Source organism: Cucurbita pepo, chromosome 3 (genome assembly GCF_057944985.1).
Source record: "Cucurbita pepo subsp. pepo isolate OVF chromosome 3, ASM5794498v1, whole genome shotgun sequence".
NCBI lineage: Eukaryota > Viridiplantae > Streptophyta > Magnoliopsida > Cucurbitales > Cucurbitaceae > Cucurbita > Cucurbita pepo.
The window spans coordinates 11,496,069-11,512,951 of record NC_141800.1 but is presented as its reverse complement, the minus strand read 5'-3'; the positions used below and the strand labels follow the sequence as shown (position 1 = coordinate 11,512,951).

Below are 16,883 nucleotides of genomic sequence, written 5' to 3'. Positions count from 1 at the left end.
GCTCAACCTTCTTCCTTATGTTTTTTTTACCTATAAGCGATCATTGTCGCCTTTGCCTCCCTCGTCGAGGATCCAACACCGATCTCTTGTGCCCTCGTTCTGATCAAACGTCATCATTGCACCATCGTTGTCCATCGTCTGTGCAGGAATGATTTTGATGCCTCAATTTTGGTATTCTCTCTTGTGATCATCGTGCTATCGTGGTCTTCTCTTGATTAAATTTTTATTGCAAAGTTTATTAGTGTAACCTTGAACAATATATGGTTGGTAATGAGTGAATCGTGTTCAAGAAATAACTTTATTGTCCCAACACATGAACCTAGCCCTAAATAGGATTTATTTAGTAGAAGAACTTAAGTACAATGGACTCATGAACCTAGCCCCCTTATTCTAAGCTAGAATATAGGAGTGAAGCTTATCTAATATCAGTTAGAACAGGATGACATGAGTTAGCCATTGGAAATGCCCCCATGAAGACAAAGAAACTAAATACCAAATTAAGCTAGAGATAGATCGAGCATAAAGAGGATTTGGCATTTTTAAAATTTTTGGTTTCTTGTATTTTTAAATTTTTAAAAAACATTAAAAAAGAGAGCATAACAGACCAAACGGAGCCTTAATAATATCCTGCCAGGAACTCATTTAATGCATCTATAACATCAAATATTGAATAAGTAAAATGAGGAATTTTCTAAAGAGAAACAATGCGTCTGTGAAGAAACTCTTCATCACACTCATCCTCCTCATCATCTGACACAATAGTTTCGTTCCCTGGCACCTCTAACCTTCCTCCCATACAAAATGATGGCCCCAAACTCTCTGTTTCAATGAAATCACCCTTCAATCTCTCCTCAAATCTCTGCTCACTCACGTTGAGAAACCAGTTCAATGAGCATCTGATCCCCTTCCTCTGCACCCTCTCATACCTCGGTTTTATTCTCGATTCCAAACTATACGTAAAATATTCCGGGAACTCCACAAGCTCCTTAATTGGCCTACCCATCTCCGACTTGAAGTAGTAGTAACTGTTTTTCATGAGTTCCACCCGACAAGCGACCAGCTGGGGACATTTCACAACCATCTTAGCTACATCAGAGGAGGGTATACCGCGCCCGAGAAGGAACTCTACTGGTTTCATTATCACGTGTTGGTGAAGGCTGAGTATCTGTGGCATTTTTTCAATCACTTGTGCAAACCCTGCAGGATCAATCTTGAGCTTTAGGTCAAAGAAGAATTGCTGAGCAGACAACTTAGCTTTCAAAGGCAACCCAAGAATTTGTGGATAGTGTGCAATTACTGAAGGAAGCAGCTCCTTTCTAATCCCAAAGCTTAGCAAGCAATCGATATTCGGTCTCACAGTCTCTTCGAGATCGTAACCAAGTATGTATGCTCGCTTCTCAAGCATTCTTGCTACTATCTTCTTTGGCAAACCTAACGAAACAATAAAATCAACAAGGGGTTTGATCATGGTTCCAACTCTCATCGCCAAAAAGTACGGGTACTGTGTGACCATTGGTCCGATATCTCTCGGGTTAACACCTATACTCACAAGATATGCAACAGATGTACTCATTGTCCCTTCAAGCTTGTAACCCAGAAGCTCAGGGTGCTTCTGGAGGACATATCCAATATCTTCTTTCTCCACATCGAGCCCACGAAGAAGTTTAACAACAGGAGCAAGCTCAACAATGACACTGGCGTGCAAGACCTGAGGATAATTCTTAATAAATTCTCCAAGTTTCGGCCTCGGAATCCCAATTTTCTCCAAGTAACCTAGAACTGGTATCATATTTTTTCGAACACTACAGCCTAGCATTAAGGGGAATTCGTTAATGTCATCGATTGTCAATCCTAACTTCTGAAGAAACTCAACACGCTCTCTCATGACTTCAACTGTAGAAGGAAGCTCTAAGTGTTCTAATTCATCAGGAACAATTCCCAAACTCTTCAAGTAGTCACAGATTATGACTCGGGACACAAGCTTTTCTTTGCGCCCTTGAACAGCTCCCCAGGTGACTGTAGGCATCTCATATTCATGAAGTTTGGAGGATTGAGTCGAATACAGTACGCCTAGAGGTAAAACCCTACAAAAGCTTTGAATGAGCGATTGGTGTGCGCATGGATTCAGGAAGGATTTGGTGATCTTGGGGCAGAATAAGCCCAAATTATCGTAAATATGATGGGAAATACCCAAAACCAAAGAGAACTTAGCAGATTTTCTTGGCCTCAGAAATGACAATGCAGTCATTTGAATCAAAACTGCCAAAAAGAGAGATAAAAAAGCGTCAATCAGTCAGAGAAGCTCCATAGAATCTTGCCAATCTCCAATTAGAGAACTGTAAGAGCAAGGAACATAATAAACCCTAATACTACATTTACTCGCATAATCTCCCAATCTTCAAAAAGCTTAATTCGTAAGATCTAGGTTTACAGGTGATTATCGATGGTTAAAGAGCAGTATAGTTCTCATGAATTCAATCGCAGAGGAAACGAAAAGCATTAAAAACCTAAAGATGGACGACGATGAGAGTGTAACTATCGAATCCTAAACAACACGAGAATCAAGAAATAAAGTATGAGTGCAAGCCAGCCAGTTCGCCTGAGTGACGGAGAGGAAGACATACCAGTATCCCTTCGGCAGGAGGAACGGCGAGCAGTGAACGGCGGCGGGCGATGGGATGGCAGGGGGCGACTCTCTGCTGAGAATTAAATGCACAACTTTGTATTCCAATGCATTTGCTTCCATAGATAACACATTTTTATAACCCAAATTTGAATTCACTTCTAAATGCATTTACAATTTTTATTTTATTATATTGTTGAAAAAAAAAAAAAAAAACACTTTCGTTTTTCATACTCTCATCACCATCGACATCGACCTCCACCTCCATTTATCAAATTATACGCGATCGGGTTCAAAACTTTGGTAACAATAATGAGGTATTACGTATGATTACAAATACTCTGCTAATATGAAAAGTTCTTAATGTTAGTTGAGTACCCAGTTCTCCAATAGATTGACCTACACTAATACCTACAACTTCTCCCAATTCGACCGGGTCCCCATGAGTAGGACTTCGTTCATAACGTAATCCATAGATCCGAGATATACTCTTACAAGTAAAGGGAGTCTGAATAGATATTGGTTATGTTCGATTGATAAGTTCAATACCCATATTTGTTTATGATTATTTTATTTATTTTATATATAAGTTTGGAAGTTTTTCTTATGATTTAGTGTTACACGTGGTAATAAGTTTAGATAGAGGTTTTCATATCGTTGCGGTTGGTATCAGAGTCTAAGATTATGGATATTGTAAGTCGTAAGTGTCTCTATGACCTATCAACATATACCTCGGGATCACAAGTATGTCTAGTTATCAAAATGCTAGTAGTTTTAAATATTTCATAGTTCAATTTTATACAAATTCATTGTATAGGATACCCTACTCGCGTCTCCACATGAATAACATTATTAATACGACACACTTTGTAACGATTACAAAGTGGGTCGTATTAATAATGTTACCAGGATAACGTACTCAACCTTATTCATATACTATTAGACCGTTTAGGTTGTTACTCGAACATGATCTTCCTGTGTGTCAACGACATATTGTTCAAGATTACACTAGTAACCTTGGATTTTTCATTAAAAAAAAAAAGATAATATTAAATTTTATAATAAAATAATTAAAATTATTATTATAGATGAAAATTTGGTATTTCGAGAAAATGTATTCTTCAGCAAATATGTTCATTAGACTAGTAAAAAAAACTAAAACAATAAGTCTGGTACCTCAATTTGTAATTTAAGGGCTGAATTGAAAATCTAAAATATAGGCTTATTGTCATAGTCATGCTTGTCCATGACCGCTTGCCTGTGACACATCGAAACCCTTACCTTATATCGCTTTCCTTTACTACTTTTATGATGTATAATTTTCTTCTTGTTTTTTTTAAGTGTGACATTTCGGCAGAATCATGTCTACGCCTGTTCCAGAATATATTATAGGGGATGTGACTAGTTGTCAACTCCTCTCCTGATTTTGTATGAGCGTTCGACGAAATCACGTCTAGGCCTGACAAAATGTAATATAGGGAGATGCGACTAGTTATCAAATTCTCTCTACCCGAAAAGTTATATGCTAATTAAGTCGTGGTGTTGCTTTTTTCTTGATGTCATATAACATTGCTTTCAATCTTTCTCAACCTTGCCTTCAAACTCTCTTTCAAAATCTCTCCATCTCGTTTTCTAAAACCTTCTTCTCAAACCAGGGCCAGAGGCTTGAGCATACATTGTCCAGCTGTAGGCAACGCGATCCTAAGTTGGCGTGATTCACTCAACGCTGAGGATGAGTGCCGCACCATCATGACATTTATTGCCAAGAAAATGGCGATTGTAACCGTTGGTATTAGAGCCTAGTTGGCTTGAAAAGTGATTGGATAGATATGGCTACGACCAAATAGTTGAATAAGTCCCACATCGATCGTCTAGTCGACATAGAAGAATAGATGCAATACTTGCGGGAAGTCTCTAGAAGTATTCGGTATCTAGACCAGCAGGTGAAGGAACTCGCTGACAAGACCTTCGCCCTTGATACAATAATGGATCAGTTAGATGAGTTGGCCATTCAGGAACTATTGTATCGAATAGACGACCTAGAAGCTAAAACCACAAAGATTGGTGGTTTCGAATGAGGAGATAGCTCGACAGGATCTGCTAGCCTGATTGAGGAGTGAGTCGATGGCTTAGACAGCTCCCAAAAGGCAATGTTTCATATAATTAGAGCTATCTGAAGATGTAAAGGTACTCTTGACGTGGTTAAGGTAGAAATAGTGGATATAAGCACTAGAGTGAACGTCGCTGTAAGGGCAGTGGAAAATCAAACCCCCATACGGAGAACAACGCAACTCAACAAGGTCAAAGTTTCGGAACCCAAGTCCTTCTCTAGGGCTCGAGATGCCAAGGTCCTAGAGAACTACATCTTCGACCTTCAATAGTACTTTTAAGCAACAAACATGGAGATAAAAGAAGAAAAGGTCACCTTGGCTACCATGCATCTAGCTGAAGATGCAAAATTATGTTGACGATCGAAGTACTTAGATATCCAAGAGGGTCGATGCACAATAAGCACTTGGGATAGGCTAAAACAGGAACTTCGATCTCAATTCTTTCCACGAAATGTCTAGATCTTGGCCACAAGGAAGTTGCGATGTTGAACACAACTCTTTGTGGGAAACACTCACACACTTTATTAAGACCAATTGAGAAGAGAGTACAAGACACTTTGTAGAAACCACTACTTTGTGTTGCTTGGTATTTCTTGGGATGATGAACTAGGTAGAGTGGAGGGGTATTTATACTGGATGTAGTCAATATATTCCTAAAATTTCTCCATGTTTTTTCTAAAATACCTAAATCATTTTCCTAACTTTATTCCTAAAATCCCTAAATCATTTTCCTACATCTATTCCTAAAATCCTAAATCATAAATATAATTACTCATACAATGGTTGGGCTTAATCCTATTGGGCTAGTGATGACATTTTAACACTCCCCCTCAGTACTAGTCCTCATTCGTTGCACCATGTTGAGCTGACAGCAAAAACTCTCATGTTTGCCGGTATTCAACCCTATTGTAAACAAGTCTGCCATTTGATCATCTGTCTTGATCTGCTGCATCTCGATTTCTTCCTTCAAGACTTTCTCTCTAATGAAATGGTAGTGTACCTCCACATGCTTTGTTCTAGCATGAAACATCGAATTTTCTGCTAGGCGAATCGCAGATTGGTTGTCGCAATGAATTGGTATTGGATAGTCAATTTTCTGGTGCCAATCTTCCATCAAGAGTTTCAGCAATGTACTTTCCTGAGCTGCTCCAACTGCTGTTATGTACTCTGCTTCTCTAGTTGACAATGATATTGTTGGTTGTCTTTTGTTACACCAAGAAATTGTTCTTGAACCAAGATTGAACACATACCCGGTGCTTGACCTTCGAGTATCGTGATATTGTTTGACATATCTCAAGGTCCGTCGGGCCGCATCCAAATGAGGCTTCTTTAGACTTCGCATATACTGACTAATGACACCAACTTCATTTTCGAATCCATTTGGTTGGTTCATGTAGATCTCCTGATCCAACTCTCCATGCAAGAAAATATTCTTCACATCCATCTGCCAAAATTTCCAATCTTTATTAACAAGTGCTGGAGGAACCTGTACGATAGTCATCTTCACCACTGGACTAAACATTTCATCATAGTCTAGTCCATATTGTTGACAAAACCCTCGAGCTACCGGTTGAGTCTTGTATCTTTCGATTGATCCATCCGGTCGACGCTTTATTTTGTAGACCCACTTGAAAGAGATGGGTTTAACATCTCCTAATCTTGGCACTAGTTCCCAAGTTTGATTCTCCTCTAGGGCTATAATTTCTTCCTCCATCGCTTTCTACCAAGTTGAGTTTTGTGATGCTTCTTCATATGTCTCCGGCTCATTAACTTCATCTTCTACTGCGTTGGTATACTTTGGATTTGGCTTTAGGATTATTTCTGAATGTCCAAGCTGTTGAGGTGTCATTTCATTTTCACTAGGTTCACTAGGTTCGCTTGGTTTGAGTCACTTCTTGCTCGCCAACACTAGTGTGACTTGAATTTTCAGGCACATCAGCACTTAAGCAAATGTGTACAGTTTGCTCACCCGTCTTTTGTGGAAGAATCTCGTCAGTTTGCTCCTCTGTGTTTTGTAGAAGAATTTTTTCAGTTTGCTCCCCCATGTTCTGTAGAAAAATTTCTTCAATTTGCTCAAGGCTTGGTAATACTTCCTTCTCTGAGGGTCACCCCTCTTCCATTGCACCACTTTGATCGTCAATCATGTGGTTTGAGTATCCTGAATCAATGATCCAATCATTCTCATAATCGATATGGTCTCCCATCATCGCCATGAGTGCTCGCTCATCTTCTTCTATAGCATACAGTACCTCTGCATCCCATTCCTCCTCCATCTCCATGTTGGAGGATGCCACATTGCTTTCGACAGATTTTTTATTGGACCAACAATCTCTAGACATGTGGCCCTTCTTCCCACAATTGTAGCAAATGCCCTCAAATCTTTTCTCTTGAGAGTTATTGTTATCGTTCTTCTAAGCTCTCCCTTGTTGTACAGTTCCTTGGTGACTTCTTCTTTTGTCACCATTGTATCCGCGTTTTGTAGACGGCCTATTATTGCTCCGGCTTTCACTTGTGTAGAGTGCTTCTTCTTCACTCTTCAATGTGATGCCTCCTATTTGTTTAGCCATGGCTTCTTGGCTGGCTAACAAATTTTCGAACTCTACAAGTGATGGTTGAGTGGGTCAACCTTGTACAGCAATAATAAAGCTTCTATATTCTGGTTGCAATCCGTGGATTATAATCCTCTTCATTCGAGATTCTACAATGGCGGACTTCGGGTCTAGTTCAATAATCTCCCGACAGATCGACTTGACCTTGTGGAAGTACCGAGCAATCGTCATGTCACGTTGTGAAATTGACAACAACTCATTCTCCAGAAGTTGTAGCCTCGTATCATTCTTCTTTGAGAACAATATCATGAACGTGTCCCATGCTTCTTTCGGTGTCTTGTCATCCCAAATATGCTCTAACATCTCTTCTCCAATTGTGGTCTTTAAGGCAAACATTGCTTTGCCTGCTTTGATTCTCCATTTGCACAAGGCACCGTTAGAATCATCCTCTGGCAGCGTAGTTTCGCACCCGCCAACGATCTCCCAAAGATCATGTCCTTGTAAATAGGACACCATGCATGTTGCCCACGTGTTGTAGTTGTTGTTGTTGAGTTTCTTGATTCCTCCAACGATTTGGAAATCACCCATCGTGTTGGCTATACCTCAGTAATACCAAACAAGCTCTTTCGACACAAGACTTGCAGAGTCACAGACTACTCACGACACAAAAAAAACTCACTCACTACTAATCTCAAGAAATCGTTTCTGATGTGGAAGATCAGACAGAGCTGCAACCACAGAGCATACTAAGAATTCAAAGAGATCAGATAACTGACATTAACCTTGCTCTGATACCAGATTGTTGAACACAACTCTCTGTGGGAAACACTCGCACACTTTATTAAGACCAATCGAGAAGAGAGTACAAGACACTTTGTAGAAACTACTACTTTGTGTTGCTTGGTATTTCTTGGGATGCTGAACTAGGTAGAGTGGAGGGGTATTTATACTGTATGGTAGTCAATCTATTCCTAAAATACCTAAATCATTTTCCTAACTTTATTCCTAAAATTCCTAAATCATTTTCCTACATTTATTCCTAAAATCCTAAATCATAAATATAATTACTCATACAATGGTTGGGCTTAATCCTATTGGGCTAGTGATGACATTTTAACATGCGAGATCTTAAATACATGGGGAGTAGTCGTGAGTATGTCAAACAGATCTCGCTACTCATGTTAGACATCTAATAGATGTCCGAGCTAGATAAGATCTTCCAGTTCATAGAAGGACTAAAGACATGGGCGAAATCCAAACTATATGAACAAAACATAGAAGACCTCTCCACGACCTATGCTACGCCCGAACAACTGTTCGATCTGAGTAAGGAACAATCCCATGACGCAAGGCAAAGCCAAACCTCCTCGAGCAGAGGAAATCGCAACCATGCTTCCAATCCACCTAGAATGGGAAGAGAGATAAATTGAGAGTAGAAGGGGGAGAAGAAAGACTACCCCAACAAGAGACTAGAGTAGTAAGTAGGGGGCCCTACAATCAGAACCACCTCAATCGGCCACCTCCTTCCAGTTTCCTATATAGAGGGAACCACAGGGTATATGAGTGTCCAAACAAGGCATCACTCCAAGTGTTCTAAGCCACTCTAGACGTAGACTCAGAGGCAAAGTCAGAGAGTGAAGAAGCCGAAAAAGCGCTGAACACAGAAACCCCCCATATGGGAGCCTTAAAGTTCCTATCCGCACTTCAAAAGGAGACAGGGGAGTCAAAAGAACCAATAAATAAAAAATGTCTCATGTATGTAGAAGCATGGGTGAACCACAAATTAACCAAGAGTACGATGGTCGATTCGGGAGCCACCCATAACTTCATGACTGAGACTTGAAGCGAATCATTTGTACATTAGGTGGCATTGAGACTCAGGGAAGATGAAGGTCATCAACTCTGTGGCCCTATTGATCCTTGGAATCGTGAGGAAGACTGATCTCAAGTTGAGAACATGGAGCAGTCAAGTGAGCTTTGTAATCATCAAAATTGATGACTTCGATACGGTACTTGGGATGGAATTCTTACTAGAACACAAAGTGATCCCCATGCCTTTGGCCAAATGCTTAGTTATAATAGGATCCACCCCTATCATTGTCCAGACAAACATCAAAAAGCCCAACAAAATCAAGATGATATTAGCGCTCTAATTGCAACGAGATCTTGCGCACACCTTCATGGCCATCCTTGTGTTTGAAACTAAAGAGACAGATTAATTTGTGCCCCTAGAAATACAGCGGGTACTAGAAGAGTATCACAAAGCAATGCCAAAGAATCTACCAAAGACCTACCCCCTCAACGGGGCATAAACCACAAGATCAAACTGATGCCTAGGTCAAAACCCCCGACAAAGAATGCTTATAGAATGGCTCCACCTGAGTTAGCAGAGATGTAAAAACAACTGAATGAACTACTTATTGTCGGGTTCATCAGACCTGCAAAAGCTCCTTATGAATCCCCAATGTTGTTTCAAAAGAAGAAAGATGGGAGTCTTCGCCTATGCACAAACTAACGCGCTCTAGACAAAACTACCGTTAGAAACAAGTAGCCTCTTCCCATCATCACCAACCTGTTTGATCGACTACATGGTGTGAAGTACTTCTCGAAACTTGACATAAGGTTGAGGACTACCAAGTTTGGATTGCTAAAAGAGATGAGCCCAAAACGACTTCCGTCACTAGATATAGGGCCTTCAAATTCCTAGTCATGCCCTTTGGTCTGACTAATGCTCTTGTCACATTTTGTGCATTGATGAACCAAGTCTTCCACGAGTACCTCGGTAAATTCGTGGTAGTCTACTTGGACGACATAGTGGTTTACATCTCCACCATGGAAGAGCATCAACACCATTTACGGTTAGTCTTCGAGAAGTTGAGAGAACACCAACTGTATGTGAAAAGGAAAAAATGTCGTTCGAGCAACATCAAATCAACTTTCTCGGACACGTAATCTAAGCAGGCAAGGTGGGCATGGAAGAAGAGAAAGTCGAGGTCATCAAGGCCTGGAAGACACCCTCTTCAATGACGAAAGTGCACTCATTTCTTGGATTAGCCAATTATTACTGGCGATTTTTTGAAGGATTCTTGAAGTGCACAGGTCCCCTAACTGAACTACTAAAGAAGGGAAACAAGTGGAGTTAGACTCCACGTTATCAAGAAGCCTTCAACAACTTAAAGAACGCCATGATGAATGGGCTGGTTCCAGGAATTGTCGACATTACGAAGCCTTTGAAGTTGAGACATATGCGTCAGATTTGACCCATGGAGGCGTCCTATTGCAAGATGGACACCCCATCGCATACGAAAGTTAGAAGTTGAATTAGATAGAAAGAAGGTATGCAGCTTCTGAGAAAGAAATGCTGGCAATAGTCCACTGTTTACGAGCTTAAAGACAATACCTCCTCGAAGTTAAGGTTGTAGTCAAGATAGACAACAATTTCATCTGCCACTTATTTAACCAACCCAAGTTATCATTGAAACAAGCACGTTGGCAAGAATGTGTGGCAGAATTTGATTTTCAGTTTGAACACAAGCCAGGTAAGGCGAACCAAGCTGCATATGCCATAAGTTGGAAGAGTGAGCATGCAGCCCTGTGCCGAAGAAGTATCAACAAAGAACATCTAGCCAAAGACTCGGCCGCCCAAGCCATCATGCAATTAGCTAAAGAGGGGAAGACCTGCTAGTTTTGGGTCGAGGACAATCTACTATTCACCGAGGAGAATCGTTTGTACTATCACGACACTCCATGGGCAGGTCACAATGGGTGGAAGAGAACCTACGCCTCCTAACCTCTGAGATAACATGACACAGTTCACGAAGATATGTCTTATCTGCCAACAAGACAAAGTCGAAGAGAACAAAATTGTGGGACTATTGGAACCTCTACCAATCCCTTCCTGATTGTGGAAAATGTTTCTCTAGATTTCATCACACACCTCCCTAAGGTAGAAGACATTGAGTCCATTTTGATAATCGTGAATAGGTTTTCCAAATATGTCACATTCGTCCCAATCCCCCAAGTTTTGCTCCATCGAATCAATTGCACAACTGTTCTTCCTACACATTATCAAGCGTAGGGCATTCCCACGAGGATTATCAGTGATCGCGATGGCGAGATTCATAGGAACCTTTTGGACCGAGTTATTCAAGTTATTGGGGTTGAGCTTAAACATCTCTTCGAGCTACCATCCCCAAACGGATGGTCAAATTGTTGAAATAAAATTCACTCTATTGAAAATAACAATCCGCTCTGATACCAACTTGTAGAAAATAGACGCTCGCTCTGAAACTAACTTGTTTAAATAATTCTCACGAAGCTGTGAAGGAGCTGTCGAGAGGGGAGAGACAATGGGACAAAAGAAATTCTGAAAAAACTCTTTTCTATTACACTGCACACTTTGCTTTTTGTCTCTTACTCTCTGCCTCTCACCTCTTACAATGAAAAGGAATCAATTTATAGGGTTTCTAAGATCTAAAATTAGCTATCTCATAACTCATACTCTCGGTGATTCTTGACCCTCTATTTTTTCTTTGGCCTTTTACTTTAGACTCAAATTTCAAAAGCCTTACTAAAATTTAACAAAATCAAAACTACCCTCTTTTTCTTTTTCATTTGAGTTTATTCTTAACAAAACTCCCTCATAAACTTAAATGCTCTATTCAATGATTTCACTTACGCCGTTTTCGTTTTCTCGAGCTTAGTCGTGATTTCTTCAGTTGTCTCTCTTTGTCCTCGAGCGGCAAACTAAACTTGTCCTTCTCTAATGAGACTTCATTTGGATATTCTCCAGAACAGCCCATCTGAGACACCAACTCTTCATTTCTCCCGTTCTCAACCACGCTTGACTCAGACATCACGACTTCGTTCAATTTACTCAATTCCCTTCGCAAGTCCGACACCAACTCTTCATTTTTCCCGTTCTCAGCCACGCTTGACTCAGACATCATGGCTTCGTTCAGTTTATTCAATTTCCTTTGCAAGTCCACAACGACATTTACAACTAGCATTTTTGCTTCCTCCATTTCATCTTTATCACGAGTGAGTATCTCAATCGTGTGTGGTAAATTCATTGCCTCCTGTTGAATTTGATTCAGGTTCACGTCAAGTGAGGCTCTCTGTTGAGTCAGCATCTCTATATCTTTCTCCTCCATCACTAGCTCGTCCACTAGCATTCTCTTTCTCCACACCTTTTCAACTTTCTTCATAAGATCAGAGATTTCATTCCCATTCTTTCCCTTCTCCTGTTTGAGATAGAAGAAACTCTCACTCAGCTCAGCCACTTCCTTTTCTAACTTTTCGATCTTCTTTTCTAAAACTTTCTTTTCTTTTTCAATCAATACTTTTTTCTTCGAAAGGTGCTCGTTCAGGGATTTCAACGTCTGCAACTAAAACTTCTCCACAGACTTATCCACGACAGTTTTGGGTTGTTGCTCTGAATCTCTGTTCTCCTCCTTATGATCTGGCAGTTTCATTGGCTCGTTCGCTGATCGCATGGGCTTCTTCTTCGTCATTGTTTTGGGATTTTCAAGGGATTTTGAAGGGATTGCCGCTTGCATTTGGACCATCTGTTTCTCATGTTCAATCTACATTTCTGCCATCCTTTCTCTCCATTCCATCTTTTCTTCTTCCATTCTCATCCTCTTTCTTCTTTCTTCCTCGAATTACTTTTTTGGCCAATGGAGCTCTCTTCGAGCTCGGGCTCTCTATTATTCGGTTGTTCATCTTTATTCGATTTTCTCGTCTCCACTTTTAGGATTTCGCCACATCTGTTGTGCATCACCTCATTTCTAACAGTTTCTATTGCCTCATGACTGTCGCTATCGTCTTTCGCGCCGTCGCTCCATTTGTTGCGTCATCTAAGGCTAGGTTTATGGTTTCTTCCACCGTTTCCTTGGCTCGACAATCTCTTGCATAATGACTCATTCTGTCACAATTGTAATATCTGTCATAGTTACAGTTATTTGCATAGTGGCCATATTTCTGACATTTGCAACACTGGATGTTGGAATTGTATCCTTGACCGCGTCCTTGATTGCGTCCTCTTCCATGCAAATTTGCTTGGCTCGATAGTCTCTTCTCCTTATAGTTTTCTTCGTAATTGTTGCCTTGACCACCTCGACCATTCTCGCGGCTTCCACGACCTCTACCTTGATCATTTTGAGTGTAGAGTACTTTTTCATCCTTTATTGATGCCTTCGTCTGAAGCGCTTGATTGAGTGTCTCCTCCTTCTTTTTCTTACGTTGCTCGTGTGCCTCGAGAGAACCGGCGAGCTCATCGACCGTGAACGTCGCTAGGTCCTTCGACTCTTCTATGGTACATACAACATTCTCGAAGTTGTCTGTTAACGACCTCAATATTTTCTCCACAACCCGTGTCTCGGGTAACATTTCTTTGTTTTGATTTAGCTGATTCGCCACAGTCTGTAAACGTGTAATGTAGTCAGATACATTTTCTGACTCCTTCATCTTCATGCTCTCCAACTCGCCATGCAGAGTCTGGAGACGCAACTTCTTGACTCGGTTGGTTCCTTTGAACACTTTTTCTAAAGTGTCCCACGCTTCTTTTGAAGTAGTTGCCCTTGCAATCTTCTCAAAGCCTTATCCTTTGATCGTAATTCTTTTAGCGCCTTGTTTTGCGCTGCCGTATAACTCGTGGTATCCTTCGGTTCTTCGAAACCTTCTTCCACTACCTCCCATGCGTCTTGAGAACCGAGAAGAGCTTTCATTTGGATGCTCCAATTCTCGTAGTTCGTCTTCGTCAATCGTGGTAGCGGCATTTGTCCCATCATGTTCGCCATCGGCTCTGATACCAATTTGTTGAAATAAAATTCACTCTATTGAAAATAACAATCCGCTCTGATACCAACTTGTAGAAAATAGACGCTCGCTCTGAAACTAACTTGTTTAAGTAACTCTCACGAAGCTGTGAAGGAGGTGTCGAAAGGGGAGAGACAAGGGGACAAAAGAAATTCTGAAAAAACTCTTTTCTATTACACTGTACACTTTGCTTTCGGTCTCTTGCTCTTGCTCTCTGCCTCTTGCCTTTTACAATGAATACGAATCAATTGAGAGGGTTTCTAAGATCTAAAATTAGCTATCCCATAACCCATTCTCGATTCTTGGCCCTTTATTTTTTCTTTGGCTTTTCCTTTTACAACTCAACCTTTAAAAGCCTTACTAAATTTAACAAAATCAAACCTACCCTTCTTTTCTTTTTCTTTTTCTTTTTTTCATTTAAGTTTATTCCCAACACAAACGGAAGGGTTTAATAGCATGCTTAAAGAGTTCTCACGTCACTTCATTGACGTACGACAGAAGAACTGGGTACAGATGCTCGACATTGCTCAATTTAGTTTCAATTGCCAGCAGTGCTCGACAACAGGAAAAACCCCCTTTTTGATAGTATGTGGCAGACAGCCACTCATGCCCCATATCGTTGACCACCTTTATGTCCGGAGAAGCCCTGAAGCGTATAAATTCACCAAGGAGTGGAAGCAAACCTTTGAAGTGGCATAAGCATACTTAGAGAAAGCTTCACGATAAACGAAGAAGTGGGCAGACAAAAAAACGAAGACAATCAGAATTTCAGGATGGCAACCAAGTTTTGATCAAGTTGAGACAAGAACAGTTTAGTTTTCATGGGAATAGGGACCAACGACTAGTGGGAAAATATGAGGGACCAGTCGAAGTGATAGAGAAAGTTGGGAGGACTTCATATCGTTTTCAACTACCTACATTGATGAAGATTAATCCTGTCATCTATGTAAGTAACTTGAAACTGTATCACCGAGACGATGATGACCATCAACGCAACCAAGTGACACAACCCCCAGTTACGATGAAGGACTCAAGTAAGAAGGAAGTAGAAGAGATTTTGGTTGAACAAACACGTTGCATAGACAAACCAAGGCAAAACATACAAGAGTTCTTAGTCAAGTGGAAAGGACTCCTAGAAGCGAAAATCAGCTGGGAACGTGCCGACAACCTGAAGTCGGTCGCACCTTAGATTACAGAGTTCAAAGAAATGAGATAGTTGACAGGGACGTCAACCAATTATGTGGGGGAGGATGTGACGGTCATGCTTGTCCAAGGCATGTTGCCCATGGCAGCATGCCCGTGATACGTCGAAACCCTTGCCTTGTATCACTTTATCTCTTTCTTCTACTGCTTCATGATTTATAATTTCCTTCTTGCTTTTTATAAGTGTATGACGTTTCGACAGAATCATGTCTACGCATGCAGACATGAAATGCCCCATAGTGTACTAACGAGGGTGTGACTAGTTATCAACTCCTTCCCCTGATTTTGTATGACCGTTCGAAGAAATCACGTCTAGGCCTACAGACTTAAATCGTCTCAAAATGTACTATACCGGGATGCGACTAATTGTCATATTCTCCCTACCCAAAAAGTTATATGCTATTTAACCCGTGGTGTTACCTTTTTTTTTTCTTGTATGCCATATAACATTGCTTTCAATCTCTCTCAACCTTGCCTTCAAACTCTCTTCCATAATCTCTCAACCCCTATTTTCTAAACCCTTCTCAAATCGGGGCCAGACGCTTAAGCATACGTTACTCGGTCATAGCTGATGTGATCCTAAGTTGGCTTGACTCACTCAGTGCTGAGGGTGAGTGCTGCACAATCGCCAAATTCGCTGCCTAGAAAAGGGCGATTGTGACACTTATTTACCTCGATTGAACTCAAATGTGATATGAACCAAGATATCAATCACGCAATATAAACTTCAAGGAAGATTGGAAGAAAATCTTGTCAACATTATTAATCATGCCTTGAAGAATAATGAAGTTTCATTGTTATAAATTTTGAGTGGATCATAATGTAGAGTTATGATGTTTCATTAATGTATTTTAGGACATTTTATTTGCTTTAGGTTATATTTACATAATGGTTAATTATGATCATAAAGTAGGAATGTTACAATTCTTGGAATGCCTTTTAAGAGTTTTCATTTTGAGGCTATATAAAAATGTATGTTAATTTTGTAAGATTTAATTTTGTAAGATAAGACTTGGAAAATATGGTAAAAGGAGGTGCTCTCTTTTAGTCAATGGCCAAGTTTCTTAGCAATTCTATGTAGCTTAAGCTGCATGTAGAATCATTCAAGCTCAACATGATCAATCTTGCTTGTGGAATGATTCGAATCTCAAACAACTGTTCTTGCCTTGAGATATTTGATTAACAAGGATCATTCAAGCTAGACATGATCGATCTTGCTTGTGGAGTGATTCGAATCGAAAACAAGTGTTCTTGCCTTGAGATATTCGATCAACAAAGTAATCCGAATCTTACTCTCTTTAACGTGATTCCTTATCATTTGACATCAGAGTTTTCCATTGGGTCGATTCCATATCAAAATGAAATAATGATATGGGGGTTTAGGGTTTTAGTGGATTCCTTCACAAGATTTTTTAGAAAACTTCCTCTAAAGAGTGAATCAAACACCACGGTCTAATAATAAACCATTCTATTGAGTTGATAACATTAGTTGAGAATTTTGTGAAAGGATTCTTATAAAAAATTTCATTAATTTCTAATTCACGTGGAGTAGCCCTTGTTATTGCGAGAATACTTAAT

General features: G+C 40.2%; 2 protein-coding genes and 1 pseudogene across 2 annotated transcripts; all 3 read right to left on the bottom strand.

Annotated features, from left to right (window-relative positions):
- Nucleotides 1–602: 602 nt before the first annotated feature.
- LOC111789781 (transcription termination factor MTERF4, chloroplastic) lies at nt 603–2,782 on the bottom strand. The gene is made up of 2 exons (XM_023670469.2): nt 2,625–2,782; nt 603–2,259 (listed from the first exon to the last, which is right to left on the bottom strand). The coding sequence occupies exon 2, from the start codon at nt 2,246–2,248 to the stop codon at nt 692–694; it is 1,557 nt and encodes a 518-aa protein (XP_023526237.2). The 5' UTR covers nt 2,249–2,259; nt 2,625–2,782; the 3' UTR covers nt 603–691.
- A 4,057-nt stretch (nt 2,783–6,839) lies between these two features.
- On the bottom strand, nt 6,840–8,036 carry LOC147793235 (uncharacterized; annotated as a pseudogene).
- Nucleotides 8,037–13,082: 5,046 nt separating this feature from the next.
- LOC147793234 (uncharacterized) lies at nt 13,083–14,083 on the bottom strand. The gene is made up of 2 exons (XM_087122181.1): nt 13,976–14,083; nt 13,083–13,871 (listed from the first exon to the last, which is right to left on the bottom strand). Exons 1-2 carry the CDS (start codon nt 14,081–14,083, stop codon nt 13,083–13,085), a joined length of 897 nt encoding a protein of 298 aa, XP_086978307.1.
- Nucleotides 14,084–16,883: the final 2,800 nt, after the last annotated feature.